The sequence below is a fragment of the Orcinus orca genome, chromosome 6 (assembly GCF_937001465.1).
Source record: "Orcinus orca chromosome 6, mOrcOrc1.1, whole genome shotgun sequence".
Lineage (NCBI taxonomy): Eukaryota > Metazoa > Chordata > Mammalia > Artiodactyla > Delphinidae > Orcinus > Orcinus orca.
The window spans coordinates 116,474,709-116,494,449 of NC_064564.1; the positions used below are offsets into that span (position 1 = coordinate 116,474,709).

Consider the following 19,741-nt stretch of genomic DNA (forward strand, 5'->3'; position numbering starts at 1 on the left):
CTATCCAATTCATAAGAGTCCTAACCATTCAGAAACATACACTTTCTCCTTCTGCACCAAAGATCAAAACTAAGAACTTTCTTTGGTTAGAAAACAAAACAACAAAAACATTCTAAACGCCGAAGGGGGGGAAAAAACCCCACACACGTTTTGAAGTCAGCCACCACTCAGGTGCCACTACCACTTGGGAAGCAGCCATAAGCTAGAAGGGCCATGTCACGTCCCCGGTTTGTCTTCTTTGTCCCTGCTGGGCACATGCCTGAGGGGACTGCGTGTCTGTGTGTCCCACCCCCATCCCACTCTCTTCCTTCTTCCTCAGTAGGCTGCTTCAGTTGCAAGACTCAAGCTTCTTTTCAATTCAATGGCATTTTCTTCAATTATTTCATCACTTCCATCTTTTCTATTCCTTCGTTTTGGTGAATACTGGATCTTGGATCTCCTGGATGGGTTCTCTGTACCTCGTTTTCCATCTCTTTTGTCTTCTGGCTCTACATCCTGGCAAATAGTAGGTACCCAATAAATGTTTGCTCAATGAATGAAGTAGGAATAAAGATATTAGCTGAAAATATGGTGGCTCAGAGCTGTCCAGAGTTATATTAAAAATGCTTCAAAAGGTAACCAGAGATATCCCAAGCAGGAGCTACAATAATCCTTAGGAGGGATTTTATGAAGAACAATCAGGAATCCCTAAGACTACAGTCCCACTACTGAAAAAGCAATTTTCATCGTGGTGGGTCACTAGCAGCATATTTCAACATAAGAGAATACACACGTAATGGCAGGTCAAAATCAGATGCAAAGACCACTTTGTCAACATCTCGGCAGCCACTCTTCATCTAAGACTTACTCCTTACTCCTAGGCAAAGCTGTATGGCCGACTGCTTACTGACCTCATCAACAATGACGCAACTAAAGGGGACACCCCCTTGCCCACGGAAAGCAGCCTCGAGCAGCAAACCACCACTCGTGCTCAGTGTGCAGCAAATGATGTGGGACTCTAAGATGATGGTGTTCTGTGTCTTTTGTGGGCGTCCTTGAACCTAAGAGAATAAAAGTTAATCAACATTCAGTTGTATATAAATTCCTAACTACACTTATTATGTGGCAGAATAATGTCTAGTAAAAGGTAGGAACCTCAAACCTAGAAAACAGCAGAAACATTCAAGATAATCAGAAGCCACCAGAAAGAACACTTTGCAGTGGAGTCTAATCTCAGAACATGATTTAATAAGCACATTAAGAAAAATGTATTCAGGGTTTAATTTGGACGAAGTGGATTACAATTCTTACAGCCTGATGTATGAGGGAAGGTATCAGAATAAGCAAAGATTAAGTAATTCTACTGAGTTGTGAAGCAATTATCTGAGTAAAACCAGGATTGTGAAGCAATTATCTGAGTAAAACCAGGATCAGAACTAAGCCTGAACATACCCTTTTCTGTTAGTTTTTAAGTACATAATATTGTTCTCTCTTTTATAAGGGCTAGTACCAACAAAAACGCCTGTGAAACTGACAAGCATTCTACTTCCACAGTAGAATCCTACAACCTTGGTCCAGACTATAATGGAATAAACTGTGATGGAGACTGACAGTATGAATGACACCTCACAACGCATATCATTCAGTGTTCAAATAAATAAACTAGTACTCTCATCACAGATTCAGTTAGCCTATTTCCCCTCCGGAAAAAGCTGTCGTGAATCATCCCTGAACATATGATAGATTCAACCATGGATGCCACGGCGTGTGTGTGAGAAGAGGCTGGTGACTGTGGCCTTCTGGTGCTCACATGTTAACTGTCACATACGTCTCCTCTCAGCCATCTAATGAGTAAAACTGCCAAGTACAATTAATTTTATGGCTCACAGAACAACGTGATCAGTGGCAAAAACCATAATACTGGTAAACATGGAATTCATCCTTAAACGTGGGAAGATTAATTTTGGGCTCAGCTTAAAGTTACAATAAAAAGCTTTCCACATAATTTTTAATAAACAAACTGCTAGTGGAAATATGCATTAAGTTCAATTATACTTATTTAGCCACACAGAGAAGGTCAATAATACATTCAAGAGAAAAACCTCAGCTCAAAAATACAAATACCATTACCGGTTGAGTAATGGTCTCTTTTACCGGTTGAGTAACCGGTCTCTTTCCCTGACCCCCAATTCATTTCATTAAGGGCTGCATTCTGGTGATGGGGTACACACCTGGCTCATCCTAGCTTTGACCAATCTAAATGTTAGTTGATATTTTTATATCCAAAGAATACTGAGAAAAGTTATACATATTATAGAAGGATTTTTGTGATCAAAAACAAGTAAAAAGAGTATATGCTTTCAGCCAAAAACTGAGAAAAAAGGTGCTTGTATTTCTTGGGCCACATCCCAGCCACTGTCACTCTACCTGAATTCAGACATGTAATTTTTTTTTTCCTTTATTTTCAAATATTTATTTATTTATGTGGCTACGCTGGGTCTTAGTTGTGGCATGTGGGATCTTCCCTGCAGCGTGTGGGATCTTCAGTTGCAGCATGAGGGATCTTTTAGTTGTGGCATGTGGGCTCTTAGTTGCAGCACACGGGATCTAGTTCCCTGACCAGGGATCACACCCACACCCCCTGCAATGGAAGCACAGAGTCCTAACCACTGGACAGCCAGGGAATTCCCCCAAATTTTTAAATGTAATTGAGAAAAGACCACAGGTTGTCTGAACTATTTCATAAGTTAAAAAAAAGAAAAAGTAATACCAGGAAAATGCTACAGGTGAACTACTTACCTCTTTAACTTTAGAAGCAAGCTCCTGCCTTTCTTTTGAAACTCTGGCAATTTTTTCATCTAATTCTTGCCTCTGGAAAAAATCAGAATGCCATCATTAAAATTAAATTAAGCATTTTAAAATGCTTTCCAATGGACTGCCTCACATTTCAAAAGGGTGAGCCAGTACTTTACCAATGAAAAACTGATTCACCCAGTGTGTTTTCTCTATACCAGTCTTCCTGTATTGCTGTGTGTCAGAGTTTAGCTAAGCTACTCCATGGTACTGCTGCCCTGGCATCCATTTTGTTTGGCCAAGCAGCCTGCAGAGACCCCAAACTAACTCTAGGTCCCTTCACACACACGCACGCCCCAGACGGCAGCCTGTGGAGTCACCAGCCCACCAGCCAACATAAGCTCTTGTGATCAACAGTCTCCCCTGCTATCCAGTGCCTTCCCCTTATATGCCCTTTAGATAAGACCCTCCAAGCAACTTACCAAAACCCTGCTCTTTCGGTTAAAATTGGCCAATCCAGCCCTAGCTTGGGAACCCCAAAGTACTCCACCCATGGACTCTGATAATGACATGTGCGCCAGGGCCTGCCTCTCTCTGTCTGCACTCTCCCTTGACCTGCCTGTCACGCCCCACAAGGCATGCCTTATACCTTCTTCAAGACCTGTGAAAATAAACTTCTCTATTTGGATTTCGATTTCTCTTGTGGTCTGTTTTTAAACATCAGCTCATTATAAAGCAACCCAACAACCAGCACCCCGTGTTTCAATTAGTAGGTGTTAATTTGATAAATTCTTTTTTTTTTGTGGCCACACTGTGCGGCATGAGGGATCCCTAGTTCCCTGAGCAGGGATCGAACCTGAGCTCCCTTCAGTGTTAAGTGCAGATTCTTAACCACTGGACCACCAGGGAAGTCCAATAAATTCTTAATACTGTGTATGATTCAGTTCTGTTCAGGGTACTGCAGGTACGCTCTTTCTGCTTAAGCAGGCCAACCCTTGGGGCATCACTTATGTGTTACCTACTCTGCCTTCATGCCATTAACAGTGGCGTTCAGTGGCTAAAACAGACTCCACATGGCCTGCAAAGTCTAAAATATTTACTATCTTGTTCTTTTAAAAAAAAGTTTAACCCCTAATGTAAGGCATACCATTTCTGTGTACATTTTGTGTGTGTGTGTGTGTGTGTGTGTGTGTGTGTGTGTGTGTGCAGTATGCGGGCCTCTCCCTGTTGTGGCCTCTCCCGTTGCAGAGCACAGGCTCCGGACGCGCAGGCTCAGCGGCCATGGCTCACGGGCCCAGCCGCTCCGCGGCATGTGGGATCTTCCCGGACCGGGGCACGAACCCGTGTCCCCTGCATCGGCAGGTGGACTCTCAACCACTGCGCCACCAGGGAAGCCCTGTGTACATTTTTATACACTAATTATGCTATTCCACAATGAAAGAATTGCATCAAATACTCACCAACTAGTTTATCTACGAGCTATTAAAAAACACTGATCAAGAAATGTTTAGATACCTGTAGTTCCCTTCCACCTCGGCATAAAGCACGCTGGCGGGAAAGTTCATCTAGTTGATGATCTAGAAATTCCTTTCTTCTATGCATCTCCTGAATATGAGAAGGTAATTCTTTTTCTTTAAAAAAATAAATAAATAAAATAAAAGATAAACAACTGCTCATTCTAACAAATATATACATATGCATACACAATGAGAAGAAAAACTAGCTTCCAAAACTAGACTACTTCTAGGGTCTCCAAATTACCTTTAATGCCCACGCCATTTTCTACCATACAAAAAGAAACAGAAATCAATTAATATATACCTTTATTCAGTACTTACTCATTCTGTGGTTAACTTGGCTGTCCAAACTGAATTTTAGGACCTCAGCATTAATAGACTTTTCTGGACCTAGACGTAGTAAATTTATATCTCCACAGTTTCCTGTTGATAAAAGTCACACTTAGAGATTAATAAGAACACTGTCAATTTCTGTACATAATAACTATTTCTAAGCAAATATATTAACAGTCAGAGAAAGGAGCTAACATGAACTATTAATCAACCAAATACCTGGAACTGCACTAGAGGTCCCACACACATTCTTTTAGATTTGCTTCATAAGAATCCTACAAGGCAAGGACTTATTTCCACCTAATAAAAGCTACTGAGGTTGCATCAACAGCACACTGCAGAGCTGAGATTCTACTACACGAATGCTTCTCAAACTACGTTCTATACATCACTCCATGGTAAAATGTATTTGGGAAATGGCGAGTGAAAATAAAACAAATTTCTTGACCATAGGATATTTCAAAGATGAAGACTTTTATCTATTAATACATGTCTGAATTCCCCAAACAGAATCTTACGCGACCATCATATGCTTTCTGCAGGATACTGAGAACCAAGGTTTTGAAACTGCTTCACATCACAATGCCACTCCAGGATCTAAGGGACACAAGAAGCTGGAAATTCTGGAATATGGTAATTCCAAAAACTGTCAGCATCATTTAACTGGTTTATTAACCACATTTTAATTTTAGGTTAGCACATTTCAGGTATTATTTAATCTAAAAATCTCCCACTGCTTCACTGAACTAAACTATAGCAATCATGCAGCGTTTATTAGCACTTATCCCAATCTGACACATCACACACTTGTTTGCTAACTCCTTCCACTGAATCCAGGTCCCATAAGAACCAGGTTGTGTTTTGGTCACTGCCTAGAACAGCAGCTGGCACGTAAGTACAATAAACATATGTTCAATGAATAAATGAGCTCATTATACAGCTGTCTACACATATTTTTGTTCCTAGTTCAGCTCATTCTTCTGAAATTTGAAGCCATCTTCTCTGACCAACATTTACTTGAAGGTTTCAAAATTGCTAACCTGTGTTTCTACCAGAAAGGTGGATGAGATTTATACCCACTATAAGCACCTAAAAATGCTCCAGAAATTAAAACAGACATCCTTTAAAATGCAGGGTGAGCTCAGAAGGATGTAAGAGAAATTCCTAGGGGCCAAGAACAAAGAGAAAGGTGAAAACCAGAGGTGAAAGCCCCTGAGCTGCTGTGGCTTCCCTGGAGGGAACAGGCTGCGGGCTGGTCACTCTCTAGGTGCTTAGGTGTTTGTTTTTTAATTTACATACAATAAAATGCAGAGATTTAAAAATCCTTAGTTCTACGGAGTCTGACAAATATCTACATCAGCAAAACTACCATTCCAATCAACATATCGAAATTTTATAATGGGGGCTTGGATTTTAAAGCCCACTAGAAAGCAAGAGGGGATGGAAGAGGTGGAGGGATGAAAAAGACATGAATCTATCTTGGCCTGGGCTTAGCTGGGAGAAAAACAAACTCTCTTCTAGGACTTTCCAACTATAGGCCCATGCCACATGTGGACTAAAGAGTCTAAATACATAATACAGAGAATGACAAAGGTGACCCAACCAAAATACAGCTGAGGTTTTTAAAATGAGAATACAGTGAACAATGTTATACCAATATATTTGAAAACCTAAGGTGAAGTGGAAATTTTTCTTGAATAATATGAACTAGCAAAACTCACTCAAATGTAGAAAACTTGAATAAACCAACAATTAAAGACATTCAGCAGACAGAAACTTATCATCTGTCAAAAAATAGACAAAAAACAAACAAACAAGAAGTCCCCCCCAAAAACAACACTAAAAACAAATTAACCTTCAAGTAACAGGTAATTCTCTTATATGAAACATTCCAAATAAATGTCTGTATAACTTCATTTTTAAAGTCTGTATAACTTCAATACTAAAACCAAAGATATGACAAAGAAAAATTACAGGCTGGCCTCATTTAAAAAAATCAATAGCAGGGCTTCCCCGGTGGCGCAGTGGTTGAGAGTCCACCTGCCAATGCAGGGGACACAGGTTCGTGCCCCGGTCCGGGAAGATCCCACATGCCGCTGAGCGGCTGGGCCCGTGAGCCATGGCCGCTGAGCCTGCGCGTCCGGAGCCTGTGCTCTGCAACGGGAGAGGCCACAACAGTGAGAGGCCCGTGTACCGCAAAAAAAAAAAAAAAAAAAAAAAAAATCAATAACAATCCAGCAATGTGTTAAAAAATAATAGTACACAACCAAGCTGACCTTATTCTAGGAATCAAAGATATTTTCACATTAGAAAAGCATTGTAGGGAATTCCCTGGCAGTCCAGTGGTTGGGACTCGGCACTTTCACTGCCGTGGGCCTGGGTTCAAACCCTGGTCGGGGAACTAAGATCCTTTAAGCCTCGGGGTACGGCCAAAAAGAAAAAAAAGAAAGAAAGAAAGAAATAAAAGAAAAGCGGAATTCCCTGGTTAGGACTCTGTGCTTCCATTGCTGTGCGGTTGGGGGGAGGGGGGATATGAATGAAAAAAAAACTGCATGCAATAAAATTCAACACCCATTCATTAAAAAAACTCTAATTAGACGGGGACTTTTTTAACCTGATAAAAGGGTATATACCAAACCCCAGAAACAAACATCACACTTAATGGTGAGATGTCCAAGGTATTTCCTTAAAGGACACCCAGGACCACTGGACATAGTGAAAAGAAGCAAAAATGAAAGTACTGCAAAAGAAGAAAAAAGCTGTCTTTACTGACAAGAGACTTCATTTTCTCTCTCACAAAAAAATTTAAAAATCCAACCTAGACACGACACTTGTGCCACCTTCGTCCCAGCCTTCTTGTGTTGTCAACCCACACCTGAAAAAGTGCTTATTAACCCTCCCTCAGGGAAAGGAAAGTGAAAACCGCGCGGGAACTGTTCTCGGTTGTATAATTTGATACAACCACTTTGGAGCAGAACCGGGCCCCATCTAGAGGCTGCACAAATCCTTCAACCCAGCATTTTCATTTCTAGGTATATATACACTAGACCAGTGTTTTTATAAACTCTTTTGACCGTGATCTATAGTATGAGGTACACTTCACACTGAAAGCCAGTACACTCATACCTCACCAATAAAACAGGTTTCACAAAACAATACTTACCCCTCACTACCTACACTCTAATCTTTTCTGTTCTCTTCTATTCTATCTTATCTTGTTTAAGTATGCTGGTTCTGATCTCCCTAAACTGATTTCACAATCCACTAAACTAGTCACAAGCCACAGTGTGAAAGCACTGCCCTAGCAGCCTGTATGAATACTCAGGAGACGTGAGTAAGGACACAGTACTCCAGTGTGCTCCCTTCAGCTGCTGTACAGCACAACACAATACAACTCAGTCACTGCAGTAAACGTTTTCATCCTGCACTGGAGAAACAGGCACAAGTACAGGAATAAAGTTTGAAATAACAAAAAAAAAAAAAGGGAAGAGAACTTACACTGCTATCAATGGATAACGAATAAACCGTGCACTCATATGATGAAATGCCCTATAGCCGCTGACATGAATGACCGCATCCATATACAGCGAGACATAAGGTCACAGTTCTCACAAACATAATGGGGAGTAGAAAAGCTGCAGTTGACAATGCATTTTAAGTTTTAAAAGCAAATGAATTCTACATGTAGCTAATACATATGCAATAAAGGAAACACGTGTGTGATCCCTCCGAATAAAGACGACACATCCCAGCTGCTCTTGCAGCTGGTGTGGCCATGGGACTAAGTTCTGGCCAAAAGGAAATAAGCAGAGGTGCTACTGGCAGCGTCTCAGAACTTTTCTTAAAGCACGGCTAGTATATCTGTCCCCTTTTCCTTGCACTTGCTAGATGTGACTACTGGTGCTGGAGCAGCCATTTCTGACCATGAGGTGAACTAAGGAGTGGGGGGGGGTCACACGTAGTGGAGCAACAAGGTAGAAAGACCCTAGGTCTCTGAAGACTCGGAAGCAGAGTCATCAGGCCAGTATCATCCCTCAACTGTCCATCTCTGGGCTTCTGAGTAAGAAGGAAATAAACTTCTATCATAGTTAAGCCACTGTACTTGGAGTGTCTATTATTTGCAGCCCAACTGAATCTTAACTGATTTAGGTCACTGCCAGGTAACCTCAAGGAAAATAAAATTTGGTTAGGGAAGACAAGATACATGTGCTTAGAAGAGCAGCCCGACCCAGAGCCACAACCACGCCACTCAGGATGGCTCGTGTGAGAGCAGGTGTTAAGATTAAGTGCACAGAAATGACTTCACACATTCGCTCAAGCATCCCGAATCCTCGGTGGCAATGCTCTTCAATCTGTCAACTGTGCTGAAAAGACTTATCCCTGTGGTATACTTTATATCTCAACTCTTCAGCTTCTCCACCTATAAAATGTAGATAGGTTATTTACTGCGTGGCTCAGAGGATTACTCTGAGAGTACTGACACATACTGAGCACTCGGTAACCATAAGTGATGACTGCTCTAGCTTTTGCGTCACTAAACATCTACTAAGTCCCAACTGAGTGCCAGGCACTGTTCCAGGCACTGGGGTTACTACAGTGAACACAGTTTTAAAAGTCCTTGCCTTGGTGGAGCTCGTTATATTCTAGCTATACTGAACCATCCATGGTTCTCTGGCTTCTGGTCCTTTTTATTTACAGTAAGTTCCATGAGAGTCCTCTCCCCACTTCACGGCCTCATTGCTCTTCCAAGTTTCATCTTAGATATCATTTTCTCTAAAAGTCTTCCCGAACCCTTACACAACTGAATCGAGGGCTGCTCTAAGGTGTTTCAAACTACCCACATTTTACTCCTATTATAGAGCTTCTACCTTTACAGCCCACTGATCCATCCACTTCCTGTCTCTTTGAGGGTTTCACTGTTGAAACCTCAGTACATAGCACAGGGCCTGGCACAGAATAAATGCTCCAAAACATTCATTAAACAAACCAGTAAGTACACATAGGCCACAGCCTCAAGTAGAAAAAATTACCAGAACTGGCTTGCTCTTTGTCATTCAAGGTTACCCACACTAAACATTGAAAACAAATTAAAAGCCCACGTAAGTATCATACCCAAAGGATTCTTCTTGTCTTTACACTTCCCTTTGAATTGAAGGATAATTTTTTTCATAAGTTCATCAACAGCTGCATTGGAAGGCGCACACACAAGGACACGGTTTTGTTTGATTTTGGCATTGGAGTTCTCATCTGAAAGTCCCCTCCTCTGGTTCGACAATTTGTACCAAACAAACAAACAAAAAATACTGATGAGCTCTATTATGCAGCGTTATAGTTCTTCTCTACTGCCACATATATTTGAAAGTTCCCCTAATAAGTAGTTAAAAGTAAATAAAAGCACCTACATCTTACATTGATGTTAAAAAATTACTCTGGCAGGGAATTCCCTGGCAAACGAGTGGTTAGGATGCGGTGCTCTTACTGCCAAGGGCCCAGGTTCGATCCCTGGTCGGGGAACTAAGATCCCGCATGCCGTGCCCCCCCCCCCAAAAAAAAATTACTCTGGCGTAAAATTTTATCGTAACTTCTCTGAGCCTTACCTTACTATCCACTTATTTTATTCAATGTTCAAAATGTAGCCCAGAAATACATTCAAGATGGTCTCCTGGGATTAGCTGTGACCTATAATAAAGCCCGAAGACCACCATTCTAGCCCTTAGCATTAGTTTCACACAAGATAACATTTTCTGTTCCTTTTCTTTCTTATAATCTTCTCTACCTCTGCTACTGCTTTATCTGATATAGTTCCACACAGTATCAAACAGATACACAAAAGTGAAGGGAAAAAACGCACTTTAGTACTTATTTACACGTTAGTTAAAGTAAAACAACATACTCAATTAAGGGCACAGATGCCCTCGCGCACACTCTACCTCTGTCAGCAGGCGGTACAGGAGGCCCACAATGGTTTTCGATTTTCCTGTCCCGGGTGGTCCATGAATCAGACAGATCTTGGCTACTGCTGGGGAGTGTCTCACCATGGCATATGCAGTTTCTATTGCTTTCTTTTGGTCTTCATTGAAATCTTTTAGGTGGGCAATCTATACAAAAGACATTAGTGAGAACGAGTGGTTCTTCCTGTGAAGGCACAGGAGAGCAAGAGAGTGGAAGGCATCTGTTTGAATCTGCTGACCTTTGTCAGACAGAAGCTTTGGTGATGATCAGGCAAGACCCCAAAATGACCCTTAATCTAAGAACCACTTTCACTACTGGAAAGAGCCACTGATGAGTGTCTACAGGCCTCAGTCCACCTACAACTACAACAACTATATTTTTATTTGTGATTCTTATAAAGCTGATCACAATAAATTGTTTTGCACTTTTCTTCTTTTTATTCTGTGGTTCTTCCCATTTTAGTCAATTCTCTCTTTAGACAGTAAAAACATTCCAAGATTTCCTTTCCTAACACAAGTGATACAGTCGAAAAAGCATGGATTTTGGGTCAGATTTGAGTCTACACCTCAGTGTCACTCAAAAGCTAGGTCTCTAAACTCCTAACCTCTCTGGGCTTCAGCCTTTGTCAATCATTAAATCTGGGATTCCTTAGAGGGTGAGAACTGTAGTGGAATAACTGAGGATGGAAAGGAGACGTGACCCACGAGTCCCCCCCCCCCCAAGCAAACTGGGGGCTGGCGAATAAGCCAGAACTGCAAACAGTCCTGATTGCTTTGAGCCCCCCCGGCAAACCGGGGGCCTGCGAAGAAGCATTGAGTGCTTTGGGCACTGATCCATGAGATGTCCTCAGTATAATCAGAGTGGTGGGAACGCAAGGAGATTTCCTTGTGCCAGTTCAGTATAATCAAAATAATGGTGGGAACTCTGTGCTGCTTTTGCGCTCAAGGACGAAGCACGGCAGGTGCTCACGAAAGCCAATTATTGCTTGTATAATTAATAAAAACATAGGTTGCTGCTTTGACATTTCTGAAATGTTAAGAAAACAAGTTTTAAAAATGTAAACCTAGATAATGCTTTAATAAAAGCTACCACAGCAGGACAGACGGCGCTGTTCTGCCTGAGTGAGCGGCAGCCCTCTACTGCTGTGCTTCGGCACAGTTCATCTCGTGTGATGAGCTTACTTTTGGCCCTGTCATAAGATAAACTACAACAAGAACTGACTGAGAAAATGCATATGAAAGCCCTAACACAAGACAGGGGTTCAAATAACATTCCTTTCCTTCCGCCTGTCTCTGTGTTAATTTCCTGGAACTTACACACAACTCTTACAACAGTGAGAAATATGTGTTCACAAAGAATCACAACTTCGTTGTCACACTGGCAACAATACCAGTCGATGCTCCACTGATCATTCAAATGCAAAATTCATTCCATTAAACCTACTCTTACTCCTGCATTTAATCACCTAACAAACAGTTAAGTAGGATGTTCACCTCACATTTTAATGTTGCTCTTCAAGCATATTTTCAATTCCTTTTTGCACTCTACCTTTTTTCCTGAGGTAAGCTGACTAACCTAACACAAAGAACTACTTTGCAATATTAAAGAAAACTAAGCACTAAAAACGTCACTGGGCACACATGGTGACTATGTCTTTGTTGTAGACAAAAGGGAATGTGACAGATGAAAATAACATGATGCTTTAACATCCTGACATGAAATGTTCTGACTTTCCCTGTTATCAAATGACTATCACTCACAATTTTCTCAGATGCTGCAGTTAGTAAATCTTTTGTACAGAAGTCCATGGGGTTTGGATTCAGAACGGCTCTGGCCAGTTGGTTCCGACCACTCAGCAAAGACATGGCTTTCAACTTCCTTTGTGTAGTCACCAGAGAGCTGATTACAAGACAGTTCACGAATTTATTTAAATTGACTGGTAAATTATGTTGAGTCTGGATGGAAACGGAGCACTCAGATTTCCCATTATGCACTATTATCAAGAAGGAGAAAAAGCAATTTCAGTTACCAGTGAATAACAGTGTCCAGTTAAAAAGGTTATTCAGAACAACGTGTTTTGTAACTTTTTTTTTTTTTTTTTTTTTTTTTGTGCGGTACGTGGGCCTCTCACTGTTGTGGCCTCTCCCGTTGCGGAGCACGGGCTCCGGACGCGCAGGTTCAGCGGCCATGGCTCACGGGCCCAGCCGCTCCGCGGCATGTGGGATCTTCCCGGACCGGGGCACGAACCCGTGTCCCCTGCATCGGCAGGCAGACTCTCAACCACTGCGCCACCAGGGAAGCCCTGTAACATGTTTTTTATACATCATTTAAATAATTTTCTCATAAGTATCTACTGACTGCTTCCTAAGAACCAGGCAACGTTCCTGTCCTCTGGAGGCTTATTTTTTAGAAGAAGGGGGCAGATAAGCAAATAAACATGTCAGGTGATGGTAAGTCTTAGGAAGAAAGCCGAGAGGGGGGATGAGGAAGTGATGAGGGTTGTGAGGGAGTGTTATCGTAGACAGGAGAGTCAGGGGAGGTCTTCCTGATATGATATTTGAGCAGAGACGTGGCATTAAGTGAGTGAGCCATGCCCGTAACCAGGGAAAGTGGGTTACAGGCAGAGAATCAGCAACTGCAAAGACAATGAGGCAGTGAGGTGCCTGGATTATTTTCAGAACAGGGAGAAGGCCAGAATGGCTAGAAGGAAAAGCAGGGAGAAGCGAGCTAGAAGACCAAGAGAGTAAATGCAGCTACACTTCAGAGGGCTCTGCAGTTAATCACTCTGAACATGACTCTGAGTCAGGTCAAGAGCACAGGACAGCTCCGCGCAGGTAAGTGACATGCGCTAACTCACACATGAAAAGAATCCCTTATTGAGAATGAAGAATAAACTGCAATGGAAAAAGCACAAAAAGACAACTTAAGAGGCTAAAATCTAGGTAAAAGTGAATGGTCGTGTGGGCCAGGAGGTAGCGGGAGAGGTGGCGCTTGGATGTAGGATATATGGCAAAGGAAGAGCCAATAGGATTTCCTGATGCATTAGATGGAGCGTGTGAGGGAAAGCAGGACTCAAGGATGACTCTGAGGTTTTGGGCTGAGCAACTGGAAGAATGGGATGGAGGTCCCACATGCTGAGTTGGGAAAAACCGAAGCAACAGCACATGTCAGGCAGTAAATCAAGTGTTTCTTTTTGGAGTAGGTTTGAAATGTCTAATAATCTCCAAATGGAGATGTCAGATAGTTGGATGCATGAGGAGTTCAGGGAAGGAGACAGAAACCGTTTCTAAATCTTAGAAACAGAACTTTGGCAAATGTAACCACTTGTAAGAGTTGAAAGCACAGATGAAGCTATATATCCCTGTTGCTAAACTCATCCTGCATAAAGAACTGAGCTCTGATCACACAATAGTAAACATGGCACACCAGTTATGATGCGGCACAATGTTAAACTCCTAACAGCTTTGTTGCTATTTTTAAGATACGATGCAAAAAGGTGAAGGAATAATGATCACATATTCTCTTCACATAACAGAGACTAAGAGAGCAGCAATGTCAAAAAGGCAGCTTGGCATATATCAAGCATGTGGACTTCGTAGTCAAACAAAATTAGGTTTCAATTCTGGACCTAGCGTTTAATACTAAGGATGTCTTTGGATAAGTTACTTAACATCCCTGAACTCTGATTTCCCAATGAGCAGAGAACAAACCATTCTGCTTTGCAGGGCTCTGGGAAAAGATGATACATGTGCACAGGAAGGACAGGGCACACTGGCTGGCACATAGTCAGTAGTCCTTAAATTCAAGCTAACATTATTTCTGTTATGCTACCTTAGGGAGAGAGGTCCCTACAACACGATGGATGGGAGTGATGAAATGGTAAACCCCTCCAGTTGCCTTACAATTAGTTATGTGTTTGGTCTGCTCATCAATAATTAGCCACAAAACCAAGGCTGGAATGTGATTTAACAAACAGATGGTTTGCAAATTGTCTGTTTTATAACAAACACACTGACAGATGAAGGAATTTACTAGAAGGAGAAGACATTACAAAAGAAAGGTTTTAAATCCTAAGTCTAAAGCAATAAATGCTGGGCCTTTTCCAGCTGAGTCTAGAAAAACTAAAAGAGGACTCTGAATGCTAAGTAATCAACCTAGCAAATACAGTCTGGTAAACATCGAGCAAATATACATCTGGTACATGTATAGCAAATACATGGCTAGTAAAGCCTAATTTAGAGGGAAATTAAAAGATGAGCTGCTGACAGATTTCGCTTCAATGTCTCATTAGGTACTTACTGACTGAAGTGCGGCGGAATTTATGAACATAACCACAATAATATTCATAGGGATCTTGCATGCGATTTCTCTCTATGTCCTCCTCCTCTCCATTTAGTCTTTCAGGAACCAAAAACACCAAATCATTTTCCTTTGGATGAAGCTGTTTAGCTAGTTCACATTCCTCAAGATAAACTATAAAACAAGAAATCAGCATTTATTCTAACAGAATTATTTTACATGAGATTAAAGGATATTAAACCCTTGTACTAAGTTCAAGCAAGTATACAGCACTAGTGGACTTTGTACATACTTCAAAATGATACTCTAAGCTAGTCAGCATTGTCAAATATTGATCACACAGTATTATAAAAGTCTTCTTAAAAACTGCTACAAAGCCAAAATAGATGAAGTCATAATATTAAAAAGCAGCTAATAAATTTCTTTTCCTTGAAGTTTATCTTAGTTTTTAATCAAGAAAATTTCACTTTTGTGCCCTACTTTGAAAATCCCAAAAGAAAATCTGGAAACAGATCCATGTACACATACGAATTTTGAGCCTACTAGTGGCATTTCAAACAAGGGGGGAAAGGACAGTAGTAAAATAAATGGGGCTGAGAAAACAGAGCAAGCTCTAAAATTAAAAAGTTCAGTACCAACTGCCAAATCCAGCAACAACATACTGAACCAAAGCACGAAGTACTAGGATTAAGTCGACTGAACTACTAAGTCAAAAAAGAATTTTAGGGCTTCCCTGGTGGCGCAGTGGTTGGGAGTCCGCCTGCCAATGCAGGGGACGTGGGTTCGTGCGCCCCGGTCCGGGAGGATCCCACATGCCACGGAGCAGCTAGGCCCGTGCGCCATGGCCGCTGAGCCTGCGCGTCCGGAGCCTGTGCTCCTCAACGGGAGAGGCCACAACGGTGAGAGGCCCGCATACCGCAAAAAAAAAAAAAAAAAAAAAAAAGAATTTAAAAAATGCATCATGTAAGAAATGTCTATTTGAAGGCATCAGAGAGCAAATACAACAATGAAGAATTACTCTGTTGAGATCCAGAACAATGTGGAAATCCATAGGCATCAGCCCAGTATTTTCCCTAGAAACATCTGAACTCTTCAGGGAGTGGGCAGCCAGGAATTTGAGCCGTACCTGGGATAGCCTTGTACAAAAAAAGAGACAAAAACTGGAGTCCAGGGCCTGCACAGATAGAGTAGGCATCCTGGTAGCCCTCAAGGTGCAGGTTGGGACCATGAAGGACTACACCCAAGAATGAAGGCAGCTTCAATTCACCCGAGTATTTCAGGAAAGCTCAATTCTTTAAACCAGATTAAGATGATCCCACATTGCTAGTACTCCCAGAATCCTGGCAGAAGCAAAGAAAAATCCTCTCTGGAAGAAGACATCCTATCATCCTAGGCCTCTGATTATTTTTTAAATAACTTTCCAAAGACAATGACCAACATATTAGAGATAAGCAAAGCACCAGGAGAGAAGAAATACATGAACTAGTAGTATCAACAAACAAAAAAGGGCTGCACAAGGCACTACACAGAGTACAGTCGTACAGTCCTTGAATTGGTTCCAGGACCCCTGCAGACACCAAAATCCTCAGATGCTCAAGTCCCTTATGTAAAATGGTGTAGTATTTGCATATAACCCACGCACATGCTCCAGTACACTTTAAATCATCTCTAGATTACTTATAATACCTAATACAATGCAAACGCTATGTACATAGTTGTAAATCCAACATAAGTGGTATGTAAATAGGTGCTGGTGCATAGCAAATATGTTTTTCTGGAATTTTTTTCCCTGAATATTTTCAATCCACGGTTGAATCCGATGATGCAAATCCCGCAAATACAGAGGACCAACTGTATGTCTTACACAGTTTAAAATATAGAGTTAAAAAATACATAACACTAAGAATATACGAAGTGGAACAGATAAACAGGGTTAAAGTTTTTAAGATTTTGCCTTATCTATGGAGACACTTAAAGTATCGATTAAAACTGTAAACTTTGAATCATGCACGCTGTAAGTTTTCACCTGAACTACTAAATGGCCCAAGAGGTAAAAATTGAGGTATAATTTCCAAACTAAAAGAAAAAAATGAGTGGTTCAAAGGTCTCACATATATGTAAAGAGTATACTCTAGTTCTGTCAGTTTTTTCTTTATATATTGTATTAGGTATTCAAAATGGTCCTCTCTTCTGTTAACTGAACTTGCCATCATTGTGAAATACTCTCTTTTAATCTCAAATAATGCTTTTCTGCCGTAAAGTCTATTTAGTCTGGTATTAACAGAGCAAAACAAGTTTCTTTTAGTTGGGTTTGCATGAGTAGCTTTCTCCAATCTTTCTCTTCCAACCTTCCTGTATCCTTATGTTTACACGTATTACTTGTTAACAGCATATAACATGCCAATACTGATCTTGAAACAACTTTTTCTACCCAAAGATACGAAGGCTACTTAGAAAATCACAAGCTCACATACAGGATAAAAAATATAGATGGTATCGGTTATATCAGGTAGCAAGAAAGCTCTCAAAGACTAGTAGGGTCCTGTCTAAAGGGCTCAGGAGCCAACCTGAAGAAGCCAATTACAAAGACTTGAAACAGAAGTGTATTTAAGTCCATGTGTTTGTAACGAAAACAATTTTTTTTAAAGTTCATTGGTCAACCCAGCACTTGCAGAGAATTAAGTCATTATTTTGAAAACTGGTCAGGAGTCAAGTATCAATACTTATTCTACCCTTCTTTATAAAGTATACTACTGAGTAATCAAATAAAACGGAGCACTTTCTCTTTATAGAACTACAACAGCTAATAAATGAAGAAATGATAAAATAAAAATATCACCATTTTGTATCCTTTAGTAAAATAATTAATCTAGGCATTAAGGATCAACGGTTATAAATATTACAAAAAGAGAAATTAAAGATCAAGCACCTCCTGATAAAGGAACACACCAACCCCAGCTATGAAATAGTTTTGCCAAAAATATTAGATCAAATGAATCTGATCAAGCCTCTAGATCCAACTATCAATTTACAAGAAATACAGAGGACTGAAAAACATACTAAACACCACCAGGGGGATGCTATCAGCAAGACACAGGCAGTAATTCTACAGGGTCAACAACACAATTTCTTCAACAAATAAATTACAAAGGGGGGGAAAATCCATGAAGGAGACAATTATAATTGAAGAAGACATATTAACAATGTCAATGAGTGGACCTAATTTGGATCTTAATTCAAACAGGCTGAAATAAATTGTTCTTTATGAGGAAACTGAAAACTTGAACACTGTCTAGCTATCTAATATTAAGAAAGCATGGTTAATACTTTAGCAACAAAATAATGTTTTACTATGAATTTTTAGGTCCATATCTTTTAGAGATAGTCACTTAAATAATTACAAATGACACCAAAAGAAAAAAAATCTAACCAATGATGATCTGCAAAACCTCCCCCTAGAAAACTGTAAAACATTACTGAAAGTAAACCTAAATAACTGAAGGTATGTATCTTACTCAAATCAGTATTAGAAAGATGTCAATTCTTAACAAATTTCCACATTTTTTTTTTTCTCTAAAACCTACATGGTAATGCAAAGGGACAAGAATAGCCAACATACTCTTAAGGCAAAACAAGGTAGGCGGACTTGCTCATTAAAGTTTATAATAAAGCTTAATTAAGTAAAATTAAGCAACGTGATATGGGCAGAGAGGTAGGCAAATGATCCAATAAAGAAGAAAGGAGTCCAGAAAAAGGTCAGTACATTAAATGGACACTAGATTTATGAAAAATATGGCACTGCAGACCATGGAGAAAGGATAATCTTTTCAATAAACACTACTGGGGTAATTACATTTCCATTAGGGAAAAGAATGAAACACGGCCCCTATGTCTTACTCGTGTACAAAATCCATTCCAGGTTGGCGAGCAGTGAAGCCTCTCGAAAGGGACTGGCAAACTTTCTGTAAAGAGCCAGATTTTTCTTTGCAGGCCACATATGGTGTCTGTTGCATATGCATCATCATCTTTTTTTCAAAACCTTAAAAAAGGGTTTCCCTGGTGGCGCAGTGGTTGAGAGTCCACCTGCCGATGCAGGGGACACGGGTTCGTGACCCGGTCCGGGAAGATCCCACATGCCGCGGAGCGGCTAGGCCTGTGAGCCACGGCCGCTGAGCCTGCGTGTCCGGAGCCTGTGCTCCGCAACGGGAGAGGCCACAACACTGAGAGGCCCGCGTATCGCAAAAAAAAAAAAAAAAAAAAAAAAAAAAATCACGATAAATTGGAAATGGTTAAAATTGAGAGGGCTTCCCTGGTGGCGCAGTGGTTGAGAGTCCACCTGCCGATGCAGGGGACACGGGTTCGTGCCCCAGTCTGGGAAGATCCCACATGCCGCGGAGCGGCTGGGCCTGTGAGCCATGGCCGCTGAGCCTGCACATCCGGAGTCTGTGCTCCGCAACGGGAGAGGCCACAACAGTGAGAGGCCCGCGTACCGCAAAAAAAACAAAACAAAACAAAACAAAAAAAACCTTACTCTTCCGCAGTATAAAAACAGGATACCGGGTAGATCTGCAAGCTGTGGTTTGCTGACACCTGTTCTAGATGTTAAAATAATATATTGATGACCTGCAGCAGGGAAAGGTTTCTTAAATGAGGCACAGACCATTAACCGTAAAAAATACATAGATGCATTTGTTATGTTAAAAAATAAATTCTAAACAAGAATAAAATAAGAATTTTAAAGACATCACTAAGAGAGTCATAATGGAAGCCAAAGTGGGAGAATGGTTTATATCCAGATTATATAAAGAACTCGCTACAAATCAGTAAGAAACAGACAACTAACAGAAAATGAACAGGAGTCTTTAATA

The 19,741-nt window shown here is 40.9% G+C and overlaps 1 protein-coding gene across 4 annotated transcripts in view; it reads right to left on the reverse strand.

Moving 5' to 3' along the window:
* SETX (senataxin) overlaps positions 1-19,741 on the reverse strand; it is an 82,287-nt gene that overhangs the window by 17,860 nt on the left and 44,686 nt on the right. For all 4 annotated transcript variants that reach the window (XM_049710851.1, XM_049710853.1, XM_049710850.1 and 1 more), the window contains 8 exons: positions 14,874-15,047; positions 12,335-12,567; positions 10,553-10,720; positions 9,735-9,885; positions 4,611-4,712; positions 4,288-4,403; positions 2,779-2,850; positions 891-1,040 (listed from right to left, as the gene is read on the reverse strand). In XM_049710851.1, coding sequence (XP_049566808.1) covers positions 891-1,040; positions 2,779-2,850; positions 4,288-4,403; positions 4,611-4,712; positions 9,735-9,885; positions 10,553-10,720; positions 12,335-12,567; positions 14,874-15,047 — 1,166 coding nt within the window. The remainder of the gene's footprint in view (positions 1-890; positions 1,041-2,778; positions 2,851-4,287; positions 4,404-4,610; positions 4,713-9,734; positions 9,886-10,552; positions 10,721-12,334; positions 12,568-14,873; positions 15,048-19,741) is intronic.